We start from the raw sequence: 19851 nt of genomic DNA on the forward strand, positions 1-19851 counted from the left end.
TTTGTAACTATTAGGTGTCATTAGGAACTTCTTTGTAAAATATCAAATATATCGACTAGTTTTTGTTAGTTTTTTTCACAATGGACTAATTCCCTGGCAAAATCTTCAACTTTATGTACAACTCCAATTCTATCATAAAAAGTTTTTCGTCTAAAAAAAAAAAATCTCCAACTTTCTCTCTAATCCCAAATCCACCTATGCATCCAAGAATTGCCATTGATTTCTTTAAGATTATCAACATTATAAGACTTAGGGAGTGTTTGTTTGTGGGAAAGTATTTTTTTGAAATTAGTTTTTCGGATTTTCACTCATTTGGTTCATCGGAAAATGATTCAGTCAAAGGAAAACACTTTCCGATCAATGAAAAGTTTATGTGCAAAATCGGGAAAGTGAATTTCCCAATCTTAAAAGGTGAAAACACTTTTTGAAATTGCTCATCTTTAATTTTGATATTGTACTTTAATGTTTTAATATTATTTTATGTTCTTTTTTTCCTTTCTTTTCTTTTCTTCCTCCATTGCCGACGTTCGGATGGACCACGGTCTAGCCTCAAAGGCCGTCGGAAGAAGAAGTCACATAAGGATGAAACCCTCACCCAAGGCCGTCGAATTTGGTGACCTTGAGGCTCACCGGTGGCCTCGACCTGACCAGGTGGCCTCGAGGAACGTCGGTGGCCTCGGGTAGATCTAATGAACCTCGAGCTCACCCATGGCCGCCGACATTGCAGAAGGAAAAGGGATGGAGGCAGGAGGAAGAAGGATGATGAAGTTGCAGAAGGCAAAAGGAAGAAGAAGAAAAAAAGAAAAAAGAAGAGTAAAAATATAGAATATAATTTAAAAATTCGATTTTTTGTTGCCTAAAATAAAGTCATGAAAGTGAAATCATTTTCCAAGTGAAAATCAAACACAAAGAAAACTTTTTCCATCACATATCACCAAACAAAGGAAAACAAATTGTTTTCTTGGAAAATGATTTCCCGAAAAATCATTTTTCGAAAAACATTTTAAGTGAAACAAATGCACCCTGAGATTGTTAATGAAGATGCATGCCCTAATAAAGAATCTCTTACTAACCTCAATATTGATAATTTTGAAGAAACTAGTAAAGATTTTTGGATGTGTGGACAAGTCGAGACTAGAGTAAAAGTTGGACTTTTTTTTTTCTTAATAAAAGTAGTTCGAGGAAAAATTGGGATTGAACCTAAAATGAAGGAGTTTGTAGGAAACTGGTGCTTTCATGGTGGTATTAGAGTTAGTTTTTTGAGGAAAAAAAATTAATGAATTTCATAAGTAAATAAAAAAAATTCCTACCAACCTCTCATTACCGAGTCATCCACATTATTAGTGACTTTGTCATAATAACTCAAAAGTAAGTATCGATGTATCATGTGATCATATTAGATGACTTTCACAATGTTGAAGTACTTTTTTGTATCGCAAAAATAGGCATAGATTTATCCAATGTTAGTAAATCCCTCGCATGATAAGTACATTATCATCAATTGCTTTTCACAATAAATGGGAAAATTTTCAATCAAGGACCTAAAATATCATCATTTTTCAAAAGAATGGTTACAATGTATTTTGTTTTACTAAGGGCTTGAATAACCAAAATAACATTAAATAAATGTATGAAGTAGACATTGTTATTTTAATTAAGGATTTGACCTCGCTAGCTAGTTAAATATTGCGGCATGTCAAATGAATTTTCGTCTAAAGATAATTTTAATTTTAAATTATTTATTTATTTCATTTTTCTCATTTTTTGCTATGTTGCAGCCTACAAGGGGCTGCGGCCATCGCCCAGTGACCCTCTTCGGACATCCCGGTGGCCGATCATCGCCATTGTAGACTAGCCAGGTTGGCCTTATTAAAAGTATTAACAAAAAAATATAAGAAAAAAATAGAAAAAAATTCATACAAAATAAAGGACGTAAATGCCCATGACTAGTTGAAAGATTTGGCCAGCCAGCTATGTTAGAACATTCTTTGAGACTAATGTGATGACTTCAAGCTTTTATTTTTGAAAGGGTTAATTCAACGAAAAACCCTAAATTGGTATAAAAGTGACAAATTTACCCAAAACTATTTTTTTTCCAATGAGAAAATCCCAAACGGATACGTTTGTGATAACTTTTCACAAAAATGGTATATTAGTGATAAATTTACTCTTTGTTAGCTTTCGTTAAATTTAACCGTCAAATTACTAAGTGAGATGGCTCGTGGCTGTTTATGGGTATACCACTTTAAGGTTTTCATCCTCTGTTTATCACAAGTGTATCAATTCGGGACTTTTCGTGCTATTAACCCAATTTAACGAAGGATAAATTTGTCACAAATGTACCAATTTGGGATTTTTTGTGGCGAAAAAATTAGTTTGCGGTAAATTTATTACGGGTGTAACGGTTTAGGGTTTTTGATTGTCAAAAAAATAGTTTGGGGTAAATTTATCACAAGTGTACCGGTTGGGAGTTTTTCGTGATTAAAAAAATAGTTTGAGGTAAATTTATTACAAACGTACCAATTTGAGGTTTTTTGTGATACTAACCCTATATGAAATAATGTCCATTTTGAACTCACTCTTGAGAAAATAGTGACACTTCATACCCTTATTTAGAATTTTTCTTAATAAATGAAACTTAAATATATATATGTAATTATGTTTTTGTGGATTGCTATGAGAATCTAACATTTACTATAAAAGGAAGGTGTGTGAACGAATATGTATGGATATTTGTATAGAGTCTTTTAACATTTGCTAGCTCGTACTATTATTTATTATTATTTTTTGGATTGTTGCTTTTGGTGTATAACAAGTTTTTTGCTATTTATCAATGTATTATTTTGATGCAAAAAAAACAAAAATAGGTTGTGGATCTATGATTGAGATTGTATCATCCCTAATAGAACTGTCAAGAAGGCATTTCCGTTTAATCTAACGGCCTAGTACATTGAATGATGTGAGGGCCAACTCCTTAGCCTTTTCAAAAAAAATGAGAATTTAATTATTTTGTCGTACGGACGAATCAAGTCTGGAGGATCATTTTAGTCAAATCCGATTTCTTGGGCACTTTTTGTAAGTAATTGAAGAATGTGTCTTGCTGATCTCACTTATAAACGTGTTCAGACCCTAAATTAAAATTTTTTTTCATAACGAAACTTAAGTATTCTTATTTTAATAAAGTTTTGTCGATTGCAATGAGGATATAACATTTACATATTAAGTGGCTTGTGAGTTTATAATTTGAAAAAGATTTAAGGTGTTCGACATTAGATAAAAGTCAAATCGATTCAATAGATCAGGCTTTCTATTGAGTCGAGAACTCAATTTTTAACCGTACGAATTGACAAATATGGAGGATCGCATGCGTCAATATGATGTCCTACCACTAAAATCTTTTTTAGTAATTGAAGAATGTCTAAGCGTCTATGTATAACTAATGGTTCCGTATTTTTTTCTACACAAACAATACATTGATTTTAAAAAACCGAATCGGTGGCATATTAAATGGTTCGTGAGTTTATAATTTGCAAAAGAGTTAAGGTGTTCAAACATTAGTAAAGTCGGCATCTTACTAGATGTTGGGCTCGAGACTCGTGGTGGTAGGCTCTGAAAGCTAGCCCCTCCATGCGTAATACGTGTCCTACCTAAAATCTTGTTTGAGCTAAGCTCATGTCAATATGGTTGCATTTTCTCTAAAAAAACAATTCATTGAAAAAGAAAATTCATTAGCTTATTTCCCTTCTAGCTAAAATATATGACTAATCATGTCTTTGTCTTTGCTTGGCAAAAGACAATGCATACATAGACATTGTAAAGCAAGATGATAGTACAAAGATTATGTTTGGACTTGGCCTCTCTCACCCTAAAAGGCGGCTCAAATGATGAAAATTTTCTTTATACTTATAAATCGACCCCAACTCCTCGAGTCCGTATGTGTGGGTCCAAATTTGTTGCTAACCCGATCTCCGATACTAGTATTGGGTGTTTTTGGACATCTTTCACCCCAAAAACTATTTTAAAGGATGAAGGCTTTCATTCATATTTATAAACCAACCACCAATCTATTGCACAATCGATGTAAGATAACTCCAACAAATTTAAGGGAGAAATATATATTATTTGGAAAACATATGTAAGTCTATGTGAATTCATTAACAATTGCAACGAACCCCATGGCTTATTCTAATTCGAATAGATTATAAACGATTCGGGGCGAGTACTTATTTATTTATATTAAAGTCAAGCTAAAAGCCAAAAATTCTTGTGACGCTTGGTGGTGATCAAGTACCCACCAAGACTCTTACTCTTCCTCCTCACACCGACGGTCATGCAATTAGCATTCTCAATGCAGTACTCCACCACTCCTCCACAGCGGAGCCGCCTCCGGGACCACCGCCTCGTCAGCCACCACATCATCGACTGCTTCCTCTGGCCGATCGCCAGCAACGACACCTCCCGCCGCTTGGCCTCTTCCACTATGATTGGACCCTTGTTATTTCTCCCTTCTCTTATGACCACCTCCACTTGTACCTAAAAAAAAAGGACGGATAAGAAAATGGATGAATAATGATCTTGAGATTGAAGACGTTCAAGGCCCAAAAAGCAGATGGATCAAAGGAGGAGGATCCACCGACCCACTTCATTGACAACAAGCAAGGCAGAAATGCCCATAATGACCAAGTGAAGTCTCATCGTCCCAATTGGTACCACCATTTCAAAAACCGTACCGAGCCGACCGGATCAGCCGATTCGATCGAGTATTGGTCCAGTTCTTTCGCCGGTTCAATCTTATAGTTAGGTATTGCTTGGCAGTTCGATTCGATCTTCAATACAGTTCAAAAACATTAACCGGTCACAACCGGACTGACACCTATTCCAGCAGGCGGTGTCGCCCGAATTTCAAAACCCGAATCGGCACATTCTTGGCCTTGCTCATGGATTTTATCCGCATTGTATTCTACAAATCAGCCGCTATCTACATTGTTCTTTAACTCTTAACTAGTCAAATGAGACTCACCCCTGGCCTTCTCTTTTGGCACGTGCTCTTCATGGAATGCAAAAGCTCCCGAGCTCTCCCATCAATCTGCCTCCTGCACTCTGCAAACGAAAAACAAATTCAGATACCAAATTTCCTATAAATTTCCAAAATTTCATTTGTGACGTCATAAAAAGGAAAAGAAAGAAAGCAAACTCAATTTATTTCAATTTACCTCCTTCATGGGGCTTGGCTACGTGAAGGAGAACAATAGCGTCGTCTTGGCTTTGGACAGTTAGAGAGAGCGCCCATTCAAGAGCGCCCTTTGCTTCGGGGCTCGAGTCCACCACCACCATCACCCTGTTTCCCCCGCCGCCACTGCCGGGGCCGCCACCCGAGGAGACACCATCTTCGCCACCGCCCGAGAATCTGGGGTTCGGGGCCTCACCGTCGTCACTGCTGCTTCGAAAAGAGCTATGGTTGATCTTGAGTCCGGCGCCGCTGTCATCGACGGCACAAGCAGCGCAAAATCTCGGCCATCGGATGCGCACCTTCTTCATGTCTTCTCTTCTAGGGATCCCTTTGTTAATTAGCAGACTAGAATGTGATTTGGTTTATATAGGCTTCCACGCTTGTCTTATTGACTTTATAGAGCGTAGTGTTTCTAGGAAAGGTCTTCATTAAATAAAGAAAGGTCTTGTCTTGGTTTTGAGCTTGTCTCTTGTGTTTTCCAACGTTGTGTGGGTTTCGTCCGTTGATCGTGCTTACCATGTTCTCCAACAGATGTTGAGTTAGGTAGAATAATCGAGAGCAAGATGCCCATGAATACACACACATATAGTTTAAATGGTTCACACGTTTGGGTTTAATCATATGTCAAGAGTGCACGAATTGGTACTCACACGTTTTGGACCTAATTATTGGTACAACAATGCTTCGTTGAATAGGTCTAATTTCCTAATAAAATTCCTAACTTTAGGTCTAATCCTAATTCCGACCCCGCTCTTTTTTTTGTCTAGAAAATTTTTTAAATTTCACTTCAATCCCAAATCTAGCATGCGTCCAAAAATAGCCACCAATGCCTTCCGAATTATCAACGTCGGGGCCAATTAGAGGTCTCACTTCTTCATCAACACCCTCACATTCATATGAACCAACAACATCCTCTTGATGTGGTAATCTTGAAAAAATCAATTGCAATGTTTGGACGCATGGGTAGATTGAGAGCTAGAGCGGAAATTGGGAATTTTTTCCAAACAAAAAAAGTTCTGCGTAGATTTGAGATTAAATCTAAAGTTGTGGATTTTTTTAGGGAACTAGATGTTATTAAACCGGACAAATGATGCATTGATCCGCTAAAATCTAGATCAAACTCAAAATAGATTTACATACCTCTTCGAATTTGAATCGAACTTACATTTGAATAAATACTTCTTATGTACATTACGAATTGCGATTTGTGTTAATCCATTTTCACCTTATTGTGTATATTACTTAAGATTGCAACATTTAGCAAAAGTCCAGGATCATCGAGAGAGAGCCTCAAGTCTGAACACATCGAAAAATCCTGTTGGATCCATCGTCACTAAAAAATATAAATTAATAAATTATGTGTCAATTAAGATTATTTCTTGCTCTACGTCACATCAATTCATAACTCATATGTGATTTCCGGCGGTAAATGCGCATTGTACGAGTCTGACACCAATGAGGACTTGGATCACAATTCACACCCAGAGTCTAGTGCCTCCCTTTGGTAATTATCAATCAATTAATTACAGAAGAGAAGAGGACAAATTACAAGGACAGCACCCACCTTCTAATGTCAAACATCGTTGTTGTACTCGTAGCAGCAGACAAATCACGGGTCGTCCTATCACCAGCAGGAGTTTCCTCAATTCGTTAATAATCAAATGGATGAATTCAAGACCATTTAATCAGAAGTAGCTCCAAGTCGACTTCGTGGTTGGAGGTCCTGTTGATCTGTCACGCCCCAGACGTGTCCAATTCACTTGTTTTTTTTTTTTTGTTTGGATTAGGACACGAAGTCAAAGCATCCCCATTGATGATGAATTTCTCAACACTACGCCATATCTTGTCAATTATTGATGTTCTGATTTTTATTGTCTGCACGAAGTTATTTTGGAAGCTCTAGAGTATTTTTTGTTGTCTGGACATTTTTACCGGACAAGATGGACAAGATAAGATAGAATAAGATATAGATTGAATATTGATTGAATGTCAACAAAATGGCTCTCGCCACCGGCAAAATTTCATCTCACTCTACTTGTCGTCCTCAACCTCCTCCTCCTCGTTGCTTATGCTGGGATGAATGTTGATCGGTCAGATCTCCGAGCCCTCTTATATGTCCAAAGCTACTCGAGCATCACCATCCTGTAAAATGAACCACTAGTTCGGTCACCATCTTAACACTTGCTGCAGATAACTCGAGTGAGGCTCAGCTGCAGTTAGATGAAGGTGCGGCTGCTCATGCAAGTAGGTGTGTGAGACACGGAGGACAACAACTATTGGTCAAGATCTAGCCATGGTGCTCGAGGTCTGGTTGAGTTGAACTCAGGCAAAGTGGAACTTCATGGCCGAGATCGAGTTGAGCTTGTCACCAAGAAAAGTCTCATTGGGGGCGACCAGACAAAGCTGGGTGGGTGGCTATGAGGAAAATTATCAAAATAGCCATAACCCTATTGCAATTGTGTCGATTCAGTCATTAATCTTTGTTTTTGTCAATTGAGTCATTAACCTTTTGCATTTGTGCCAATTTAGTCCATTTGGCCAGCTAGTCTTGAAGTGGATAAATTTTAATAATAGTTTTTAAGAATTTTAATTATTAGTCCTATCGGCCCCAACAAAAAGAAAAGAAAGGAAAAGAAAACAGATAGGAAAAAAGGTTTTCAAAAATATAAAAACTATTATTAAAAATTATCAATGTCGGCACCGGTGGCGCCACCGGTGGCGCCACGTCAACACCGACGGACTAAATGGAGTGAATTGGCACAATTGCAATAGGTTTATGATTTTTTTTTAATGCAATTTTTCCTAAAATTGAGTGATGCTTGAATTATGTAACCTTTCCGTGTGGTAAAATTGAAATTTTAAGTTTGCAAAAAGACAACATGGAGTAAGAGGTTGCCGGTGACCTGTCCCTGTATCCAAAATTATCGGTGGCTATCATCTTATGGATTAGTGGATTACTGAAGCCAAGAAATAAAGGGTGATTATCACATTTTGAATCAATAACATTTCTTTAAATATAAAGGTGGATACCAAATTCAAAAGTTTATCTTATGATTAGCATAATTATTGTGCAAAGTCGATCATTATACTGATTATAGATTGCAATGTTATGATTTCAAAAAGACATGCTAGGATTATGCACTCCTAAAAACCTTCAAAAATAAATAAGAAAATCACGATTAGGAAACATGCATTTATAGACAAAAAATTGCACACAGAGGGTTCGAATCCTAGAAAAGATATATCATAATGGATGTAACGATTACATATTCATGAAATTCTAAAGGCTATGTTTGTTAATCTAGGTAAAAGTTATATGTTCGATTCCCGTCCGAGACAAGATAAGGCGTTTGCGAAGATGACTTTACATGCATCTCGTCCACCGTCGCTTCATTATCTTCCTTTTGACTTTTATGGGAACCATCATTGTCCGACCACGTCGTCGTTTGCGAACCGCCATGTGGAATCATGGAACGAGACTTAAAAATCACAGGAGACATTCGAGGACACTCGTCGTCTTCCTTATTGGCTGAGCACGAGGGAACCGACCACATGGCCCAAAAAGGTTCTAGAAGTCCGGTTGGGAATCCAGTTCCGTCAATTTCGGAATCGATTTTCAATGGGATACATAAATCAGTTTGATTCTGTGAATTATGATGGGATTGACAAGAGGGTAATGTCCGTAGGAATTCTCCTTTGTAGTTATCATTTCTCTATTGGAATGATTGGTACCACTGGGATCAATTTGATCATTAATTAGCTGTCGAATTCACGTTAGTTCAATATTAATCCTAATGAAGTGTACCTAATTAAGTTGATCGTGAAGTCCCCGTAGTGTTAAATCATTTGAAATTTTGATTCGTACACTCTTATGCCGCTTGCAATTTGGACCGTCGAATTCGAAAAGAACGTATAGGTGGTTAGACCATATTAAAGGAAAAGATGACATTCGATTAAACCGTTGAGTAATATTGTATATCGGTTAGGAACTTGTTATGAAAAGACTTTTCGAATTGAGGTGTCTGAAGATTTTAATCGGTTATTAAGCAAACGGAAAAAATCATATTAGTAAAATTGCTTGATCAATTTACTCTTTTTTTCTTCGCTTTTTCTTAGATTTATAAGCTCTTCTATTTGAGTTAACACTTCTATTTGTCTGGTTTGTTAACTTATTTTAGTTAGAAGCGTAAACTATAGTGGTTAGCAGATTTTTCCAATCCAGTCACTAATTAGTTTTCGTTGTCAATTTTTATTTGAAATAGTCGCCAGCAACCATTTGATTTTTGATTTATAAATAATCAATTTCTCTTATCTCTGACAAAAGAATGACATCTCCATTTACCCTTAGCTATTTTTTATTTCCTTTGGAAAATGCCTAATTTTATCGACTATCATACGAAATTAGCAGCATTTTTTCCGTGTGACTTATCAATTTTCTCCGACTTTGTTAGCAATTGGATTTTCAATTCTCATGTGGAGTGTGTCTATTTCACTGAAAAGTTCAGAATAAAAGAAAATAGTTAGTTTTTATTTATTTGGTAGTCGATGGAAAGTGATTTCCTTTTGCCAAATGGAGAAAATTTTTTTGGTCATATCCAAAAAGAGAAGTCGTTTTCCCCCGATCTAAACTTATTGCTTTTAGACAATGGAAAACTTTTTCCATAAATCGATTCACCTTCCACCATCCAAATAATGAAAATCAAGATATAATTTCCTGAAAGTAATTTTCCTTCAAACAAATGGACCTTTAGAAACAATTTGTTAGTTACCTCTCCACGGTCAACCAATTTTTTGTTGCTTCTCTTATCTTTGAAACACACACTAAATTCTCTTATTATTTACCAACGTTTGTATAATTTTTTATTTAGTGACTGACCAATCGTTGTAGTGACAAGATAATCCAAATGCAAAAATTGATAAGTTAAACAAAACCAAATACATGATAATAGCTAATTCAAATGAGAGTTGTTAATCCGGAACTAGTCGATAACTCAATCGAAAAAAAAGGTTAACAAATCACTTATATTAAAATGAGTAATTCCATGCAAGGATGATAAATTAAATGTGTTCACTAAAAATTTATAAATTTTAGTAAGTAACTTAAATGAGAGTTGATAAGTCTATATTACTTTGTAACTTAAATATAAAACAGTTGGCAAGTCACTCTAATTAAGGTCTATTCTAAAAAAGCTAGTAAATTAGACATTGCCAACAAATGCAAATAAAATTTTATAAACAATACCAAAAGTTGGAAAGTTCTAAAAAAAATTATCTCTACTAATTATTCATGGAGGTGTCGGATGGATGCTTCCCCGTTTGGCGGTACGAGGATTATCCAATGCTCGTGCACCCCATCCCATCCAATCTTTCATTGGATCAAGGGCAATTGCATGTCGACATATCTAAACTCGACCCATCTGTTACGTTGAAGACTCTCAATTGACGGGAAAAATACACTAGAAGTGCCATAACTTTTGTACGGCGTTCACTTGAGTGCCATAACTTTCAAAACTTTTACTTAAGTGTCATAACTTTTAAAAATCGTTCACTTGAGTGCCATGTTGACGTGGCAGCTAGAAAAGCTAACGTGGCGGCCGGAAAAGTAAGCGTAGCATGCCGGAAAAGTAACCGTAGACACCCGAAAGCTGATGTGGCATGCCGTAAAGGCGACGTGGCAAGCTGGAAAAGTGCCGTAGCACTCAAGTGAACGATTTTGCTCCGACATAGCACTCAAGTGAACGATTTTTGAAAGTTATGGCACTTAAGTGAACGTTTTGAAAGTTATGGCACTCAAGTGAACGCCGTACACAAGTTATGGCACTTCTAGTGTAGTTTTCCCCTCAATTGGCTAAGGAATAAATGTTCATAAGTAATTGAAACAAGAGTCGTAACACAAAATTAATAGATAATTTAATGAAAGAAAAGTTGAAAAAAGTTGAGCTAACTTAGGTTGGTAATCTCTAAAAGGAATTGCAAACGGTTATTAATTAAGGTAGAAAATATTTAGTAACACAATAGAAAAGTTGGTTAATTAAAAAAAAAAGTAAGCACTGTTACGTAATTCAAATAAGAGTCTACAACAAAAAACTAGTAGGTAATTTAATTTGAAAAAAGTGTATGCACCACTCTTAAGTTAGGTTGATACTTTCATAGATTTAGTAAATTCGAAGTTTTGGTAAGTCATGCAATTAAAATTTGTTGAGCTAGTAGAAAAATTGATAATTTACAAATTACAAAAATTAATAATTTAATAAAAGTGTTGGTTAAGTTACCAGTAAGTTATTCGGCAACAACGTCACCGCGTTCTTTTGACCAGTGGTTTTTGTTATACTTACTAGGAGTTAGTGAAATTTAATTGCACAAAAAATATTTTGTATCTTTTTAGCTCATAACTATAGAATTTTGTAGCTCTGTTTGTTTTGCGAAAAATATGAAATTTCTGAAAAATATTTTCCATGAAATAATTTTCTTATAATATTTTTTTGCGCTTGGCTCAAACCCGAAAGTGAACCGAAAAACAGTTTCGTCGATTCATAAGGACTTGCGCTAGTGACTTGCACATGGGTATCCTACAATTGGGCACGGTTTCCGGCATCCCGAGCCTCGATCCTCGGCTCTCGAGCACTAGCAAGAGCACCAATCCCAAGAACATGGTACATGTGCCCGGCTCCTTAGTGCCTTGGAGGGACCCCGACGTTCGGGCTCAAATTTATCAAGGTACGGCTTTGGGGTGCCTAGGTCCCTAATGACACAAGTTGAGCTCGGGTCCATAGAGATCGGGCTCAATACCCCGACACTAATGCTCGGTTAGTCTTTGGCGCCGGCACTCGAGTCCATTGAGGCGGGCCTCGGATCTCGGCACTTGTTCACAAGTCTATCAAAATCGGCCCTAGATCCCGGGCACCCGGGCCGTGTTCATCAAGGTCGGGTCCTTGCATGGGACACCGAAGCCGGGATGTGGGGTCCATGTCCATCAAGGGTTGGCGGAAGACCCTAGTGCCTGTGGCCGGGTCCTCGATGCCTAGGCCCAAGCCCATCGAGGTTGGGGCTAGGTCCCCGTCAACTAGGTCCTAACATTGGGTACCCGGGGCCCAACCTTTATGGACTCAAGGCTAGGGCGCCGAATACCAAGCCTAGCCTTGATGTACCCGAGTTGGGGCACTAGGAATTCGTGCAAAGGCACAAGTCTTGGGCTTGGCCTTGATGGACACAATCACGGACGTAAGGACTCGGGCCCAAGCACTAGGGTTCTAGGCCTAGCCTTGACATACTTGGGTCTTAACTTGATTGACCCGAGCAATGGTGCTAAGAACCCGGGCATAAGCATTGGGGTCTTGGGCCTAACATAGACGGACTTAGGCTAGGCACTGGGGACCCGGGCAAGGGCGTCGGGGACCCGAGCTCGACCATGATGGACCCCTAGGCCCAAGTGTTGAGGACCCGGCTTCGATGGAGTCGGACATGTGCACCGAAGACCTAGGCATGAGCATTGGGTCCCGGTTTGGCCTCGATGTACCCGGGTAGGGGCACCAGAAACCCGAGCACTTGCACCGGGTCCTCAACCCCGCCTCAATGGGCTCGGGTGCGGAGGCCGTGGACCTTCACCTTGGCACTAAGGGCTCGAGCCCGACCTTGATGGGCTCAAGCGAAGAGGCTGTGGACCCTTGCCTTGGCGCCAAGGTCCTCGACCGGCCTCGATGGGCTCAAGCGTAGAGGTCGAGGACCCTCGCCCTAGCTTTGGGGTCCCGCACCCAACATAGATGGACCTAGGCTTAGGTGTAGGGACAAGGACACACCCGGCCACGATGGACTCATATTCGGGCGCGCGAGATCTCGGGCTCACTTTGGTGGACCCGGGTGTGAGCACCGAGGACACGAGCCTAGCCTTGATGTACCCAAGCTTGACCTAGATGGACTCGTCTTTGGGCGCTAGGATCCCGGGCACGAGAGTTCCGAACCCAGTAGTGATGGACCGAAGCTTGGATCTTGGCTTTGTCTCGACGGATCTTGGCTTCTCCTCGGTGGACTTCGATAGACCCAGCTCTAACATCTAGACCTGGCCCCGCTACCAAGGGTTGGAATAAGCATTGGGTTTTCCATGCTCAAGCGCATAGTTTCTGATATAAGTGTCGATAGCTAGTCATACTTTGAAAAATGATTTTCGATGTTTTAAAGAGGCAATCAATTTTCCTAAGTTTAAGTACAAATTTTCTATTGACTTATTTTCCTGAGTGATCCAAACATCGAAAAATGGGAAAAATATTTTTCGTGAAACAAACGGAGTCTTAGTCCTCGTAATGCTTGTGAACTGTATTAACCAAGACAATGGCATTCATATGCTTCTCCATTTACTTCATGAGTATTAACTTCCATGTATAATTTGACATCCATGTACATCGTTATACATAAATGTAATGCGTGCTACACATATACGGAGGACACACTGAGGAATACAGAATGCTGCAAAATGCAGATCTAAGTTTATTTCCCCTAGAGCAAGGGGTGAGAGTCCCATATGATATGGCAGCAGAACTTTCCCTTTATGTTAAAGCCTTAACTTAGATGGCGGAGCATCCATGGAGGAAGAAGTGTACCGGCCCGCGGCTGAGTCAGGTTTTCTCTGTCGTCGTGCCTGTTGTGTCTCGCTTGATAAGTGCCACCACTGCATAATTTCACACACATCTTATTGTTTAGAACAGGCAATGGAAACCAGCTAATCTGCTAAACTACTTGCAGAACATAGCTTTCAGAATTTAGATAATTGAAACTGGAGATATGTCCCAATTGTCAACTGCACTAGATGCATTCACTTGACTAACTTTATAAGCTGCATTCAATCTGAAATGCTACAAGACTCAGGGAAAAAAGTACCTCATACCGAACCCTTTACTATAATAAGTACTTGAGAAGTGCTATACTGTTGTGTAGAGAAAATAGTATGTTTTAGAGATTATCTCGTCAGTTTCACGTGGCAGAACGAGTGTCGGTGTGCAGACATGAGAGCATCCTAGCGTATGTGCCAGCATTCGAGAGATTGAAATCTCGAGAGAGAGAGAGAGAGAGAGAGAGAGAGAGAGAGACTTGATGTCCAGAGATGGCAAGTTGAGGGGTCGAATAACAGGTGAGTCAAGTGCATGGTCTTGCTGCTCCCACTGAGCTTGCAGGGCTAGGGCCTTCTCCTTCTCCTTTACCTGTTTTCAGCAAAATAATTTCAAAAAGCCATGAGCATGTACTCTTTTTCTAAACATATATCTCCAAAAAGGTGATTTTACTTAAATATAATGAAACTAAAAGAAACTCTTCAGGCAAATTCATTGAAGCAATGCTAATGCTTCACGAGATTTTGAGAAATTTTGCTACATCAGTACCATTACCAAAAAAGAATACCATCATAACCCTTACACCAACCATTTGTCAAGTCATAGCTAACAAATATATGTCTCTGGTCAAGCAACGGTGAAATACGGTCATCGTACATCGGGAAGCTAGTTTTTGGACGGGTTATAGAGAGCTAGCTCAAATGACTACCGACTTCTTTTAATTTGTCATATGTCCAGATGTATTTGACTCAAAAGGTGAGTCCATTGAAGAAGATTAATTACTCACTTTCTTTGTAAGCAGGTTGTTTTGCTCCTGCAATGCCCTATCCTGTGGGAAGACGAAAACAGTCAGCAGATCTTCAACCACTATACTGGTATCTGGAAAAACTGTTGCAGGGTTTAAATTTGTCCTCAACGTGATGAACATGGTCAATCACAAAACAACAATCATATATTGGTCAACATCTCTCACCCATCTAAAGCCCTATTATTTGTGCTTGAGCCACTCTAAATATAGTCAACATATTTGCCTATCTAGATTAAAAAGATAGCCATCATGTTCTAAGTATCACGTGAAAATTTTCTTCTACTGTGCCAACAAATTTGATAGGCATACCTTTTTCTGAAGCACTGAGATTGATTCATGCATGAGCTGATTCTGTTCAGCAAAGTTTAGAGTGCAATCAGCCACACCCAAGACCTGACAATAGTAACATTGGCTTTCAAATGAATCTCGCTTGTACGTACCTTTCTCGATCTTATGTGTTTAAGAGCAGAATCAAGTTGCTGCTCCAAATTTTGCAGGTCTTTGAGGCTCAAAGAATCAAGATCTTCTCCCATGAAATGCCTGAAACAATCAAGCAAATATCGAGATTCGTTAGCTTCGAATAATTTTCAGTTCTGGCAGTAACTTCGTCTCAGTACACATATACCTATGATTTCTCTGTAAAACTTCAAGTCTGGCCTTGAGCTTAGCATGCTGCAAAGTCCAGCTACCCTGAAACACTCAAACGGATTTCTCTCTTAGTGGATATAGAAGCTTCTGCGATCGGGTAGAGAAAGCCACAGCTAAGGTACGGGCTTGGAATGATAGCAAAGAGAAAAAGAAATCAAATACGAAGAACCTATTCTTTATTCGTGCTTGTTTCTACTACTGATCTAGGATTTAGTGCTAACTGATTTGTCATAGCAAAAGGAGCTCTTTTTATTTATATGTGAAACTATAACAAGATGCCATTCTTGCTTCTATGATTCTTGCATATCAAATTTATCAGCAAATTTAAAGACTTGCACGTCCAGTGATATGCACAGATTCTGCACATTGCAGCTCGATGGGTAAGTACTAAAAGTCGAGCGGAACATCGTTGTTGGAATTTATGATCCAATTTCTAGAAACATCTAGCATGGATGAGATATTCGGCATATATATTTGGGGAATAGTCTAGATTTTTGTTGAAATATCGAAGACATTCCTGAAAGTAGCATTGAGATATTCGTAGAAAAGTCTAGATATATCTAGGAGAAATCTAAGATATTTCTAGAAAAGCTCCACAGAATATTGAAGACATATAAAAAGAACAGAAGAAGAGGCTAATTCTTTAGGTCTATCAGAAGTTTCTGGTTGGGTGTCTTACTATCGATTCCGTCTCACTTGCAAGAACTTGGCGCTCCGCGTGCGAGTATCTTTCATAGCGTTCGAGAATTCTCTCCATGCTGTGAAAAGAAGCAGAACCGAAACATGTGTTACGAAGTAAGTACGTTTAATAAGATGAAGCGTCTACAAGATAGAAAATTGAAATAAGACTTCCAAATAAGATCATAACCACATAGGCAGATGGAAGTATGGTATTGCAGTTCCCTCACAAGTCTATATATATGTAGAACGAGATTATTATCGAATTGGACACGTACTTAGCCTCACGACTAGTTGATCACTGTCGATGAGCACTTGAAAGCAGGCTTGAGAATAGATTAAAAGCTGTTAATCGACAAGATTATGAACGAGCTTAAAGAGCAAGTTTAATCATGAGCCACGCTCGTAGCTGGAGTTTTGCTTTACTACGAAAATGGAGGTCATCAAAAGTGGCAGCATGAGGGGCATTGAAGACGACCCAGTACGCAATCCGGACAATAGTGATCAGCATCAGTGGCCATCATGGGAGAGGAACAGAAAGAGAAAGTTTTTCTTGTACAATAGTTACCCCAAGTCAAGATAGAAATGCCGGATGTCTGTCAACTGGGTCAAATGGTAATTTCACGCTCGTACCACCACCACCCTCTTGAGCCATCACGTTCCACAAGCGACGTTGTCACAGTTTGGAGTGAAAATGTATGTTCCAAAGATATAGGAGGATGCTTACATCATCCTTCCCTCAATTTGAGAATCACAAATTAAGGATTTGGTTCACTACTTATGTTTTCTAATCCTTCCCGGCCCCGTCTTCTTCACTACTAATCTCCATCTTCATTGGAAAATCAGTGTTAAAACCTGTTAATGAACTTCTCAGGGAAAATCTTTTGGAAATAATATCATGATTCCTACCATTTTCGAGAAAGTTCATGCTTTCCATGGTATTCCTCTAGAAAATTTACTTATAGTCAAAACAAATTTCACCCAAAAAAAAAAAAAAAAAAAAAAAAGCTCGAGAAGATGAGTTGCGCTGCACAATTCCTAATCTACTGCCTGAAAGCAAGTTAATTGCACTTATTCTAAGCATAAACTACAAAACCTGTACTTTCTAGCCGAATTCATGCAATTAGCCTTAACGTTCAAGGTTAGACCCAAGTCCAACCAACCCCACAAGAGAAATTGCATCTTCAGCCTCTTCTTTGTACAGACCCTGATAAGAGTTCAAACTCCAGTTGCTATATAGAGGATTTGCCTACACTTCTTAATCCCTTAGCTGTCCTTGATCACGAATGCATTATCACGAAAATGATTCATTTAGATCGAAGATGAAATTACAAGTTGAGAAAGGCATATTCTACTTTCTTGACATCCAAAAAGGAAAGTTGATTCATCATGGCAAATTGTGACGGATGGGAAACAAAAGCATATAATCATTTTCACTGGAAAGTGAGATTCTTTTGTCTTCTCATTGCAAGAACCAAATTAATCACAACAATTCACTAGGATAGTCAATGTTCTCCGATGCATATCGACACAAATGGTCACTGAATTTCAGAAAAATATGAGATTCAATCCATTAACTTTTAATTTGTCTAGTTTAGTCCCTGAGTTATTGCGCTCATATTCAATTTAGTCTTAATTATACAAAAATGTACAATATTGTTATTCTACTAATTCAAGTTTAGGGACGATATTGACCCATTTTTATATAGTCTAGTGACTAAATTGAACATGTGTCAAAAGTTCATAAACGATATTGCACATTGAGCTAAATTTTAGGAATCATAATAAATAAATTAAAAGGTTAGGAAGCATGTTGCACATTAAATCATAATTTTGTATCATTTTTTCCTTACCCAGAACAACAGTTTAGCCGCATGAATCCACTGACTCAAGCGGTGGAAGAAGACAAATGAACCAAGACATGTCTCTTCAAACAAGAAAACACATCACATCATGATTAAACTTCTGGGTTATCCAGAAAGGAATTCTAGCTGCGTAAATAGCCTTCCCTACGAAGAAAGCTCCAGCTGGATGATTAGGCCGAACGAATCATCCTCTCCAAACTTCAAAAATCACGCGTTGGAATAGTAGGGAACAGATTGGAATGCTAGTGAACAGATCCACCATCGCTTGCAAACTTGCCGAGTGCTCTGTGCACAATATTTAGTGTGTGCATAGAGTCACCATCCGTCCATTCAGGAGCATAAATTAGAGTTAATACCATAAAAAATTACAAATTTATTTATTTAAAATAAATTTATCTCAAATTATTTTTTTTATCCTAAAAAATTTCAAATCGATGCACTTACAACAAATTTATCTCAAACTACCAAAAATTTGAAGTTGGTACACACATGATAAATTTATCTTTGATTAGTTTTCATTAAATTGGATTAATTTAGTGAAAAAACTTTCAAATTGCTACACAAATGACAAAAGGATGGTAAAAATTCTCAAACTGTCATACTTTATTCAAATCAACAATTTGACGATAAAATTTAATGAAAATTAACGAAGAATAAATTTGTCAAAAGTGTATCAATTTGAGATTTTTATTGATTAAAATATTAATTTATGATAAATTTATTACCAATGTACTGGTTTAAAGTTTTTTTTTTAAAGTATTAACCTTTTAAAATACAGACCCGAATGCTGTTTAGATTGTAGAGTGCCCTAACATCAGTTAACAGCAAGCATGCTTTCTTCATATCCAGTTCTGATTATACGCAACATCTCCGAGGACGACGAAAAAGATGGTGGAGATGAATTGATCTGTTCAAAACTGAGCCCTTTTATGCAGAATTAAGAGCTCTTTCACCACGTTACAGATGGAGTTTATATTCGCGTTGCGCCTTCGCACTTCAAAACGCGACATGCTTTCTGCTTCATTTTTCATCAGGTGCAAGCACAAAGGAAAAAAAAACTTTCTGGAATTGGTAAAGAAACAGCAATCACGACACGACACCTCTGAATGCCCAAACCTGAACACGCAAAGAAACAAGAAGCCACGAAAACCGCGAGGGCGAGAGGACATTCAAAGGAAATCAAGAAGTGTTCCAGAACGGGGCGGGCGGGCGGGCGGGCGGCGGAGACGGCGGGGAAGGAAGGAAGGAATGGTGATGGAGGCGGGGTTTGGGGGGGTTGGGTTGGAGGGAACGTTACCAGGAATCGGAGGAGTACTCGAAGAGCTTGCCCTTGGTGGAGAAGACGACGAGGGCGACCTCGGCGTCGCAGAGGACGGAGATCTCATGGGCCTTCTTGAGCAGACCGGTCCTCCTCTTGGAGAAGGTGACCTGCCGGTTGATCTTGTTCTCTATCCTCTTCAGCTGAAGCCTGCCCCTCCCCATCCTCTCCCCCGCCGCCAAAACGGCAAGAAACAAAACAAAGAGAGAGAGAGAGAGAGAGATGGGGTTGATGTTCTGTCTGGTCTGGTCTGGTCTGGTCCCTAGGGTATATTCTTGGAGGAGGAAGGAGCCGGGAGCGATCAACGGCAGGGGGACCAGGGAAGAAGAAAGAGCAGAGTGAGAGAGGAGGAGTGGTGGCTTCTGAGTGCCATATGTGGAAACGGCAGTGGCTAAAAACAGGCCTTTTTCGGAGGTCGGAGGTGGTTTTCGGATCCCGGCATTGGAAAACCGGGCCGGTTTCGTCAACAACGTTGTCGATGCCTG

At 38.8% G+C, this 19851-nt stretch overlaps 2 protein-coding genes across 2 annotated transcripts; both read right to left on the reverse strand.

Annotated features, from left to right (window-relative positions):
* Positions 1-4076: 4076 nt before the first annotated feature.
* On the reverse strand, positions 4077-5602 carry LOC115731395. Its single transcript, XM_030662058.2, has 3 exons — positions 5214-5602; positions 5021-5100; positions 4077-4533 (listed from the first exon to the last, which is right to left on the reverse strand). The coding sequence occupies exons 1-3, from the start codon at positions 5536-5538 to the stop codon at positions 4243-4245; spliced, it is 696 nt and encodes a 231-aa protein (XP_030517918.2). The 5' UTR covers positions 5539-5602; the 3' UTR covers positions 4077-4242.
* Positions 5603-13590: 7988 nt separating this feature from the next.
* On the reverse strand, positions 13591-19590 carry LOC115743149 (truncated transcription factor CAULIFLOWER A-like). Its single transcript, XM_030677809.2, has 8 exons — positions 19346-19590; positions 16185-16263; positions 15483-15547; positions 15298-15397; positions 15167-15208; positions 14837-14878; positions 14312-14421; positions 13591-13892 (listed from the first exon to the last, which is right to left on the reverse strand). The coding sequence occupies exons 1-8, from the start codon at positions 19528-19530 to the stop codon at positions 13784-13786; spliced, it is 732 nt and encodes a 243-aa protein (XP_030533669.2). The 5' UTR covers positions 19531-19590; the 3' UTR covers positions 13591-13783.
* Positions 19591-19851: the final 261 nt, after the last annotated feature.

Source organism: Rhodamnia argentea, chromosome 6 (assembly GCF_020921035.1).
Source record: "Rhodamnia argentea isolate NSW1041297 chromosome 6, ASM2092103v1, whole genome shotgun sequence".
In the NCBI taxonomy this organism is placed as follows: domain Eukaryota; kingdom Viridiplantae; phylum Streptophyta; class Magnoliopsida; order Myrtales; family Myrtaceae; genus Rhodamnia; species Rhodamnia argentea.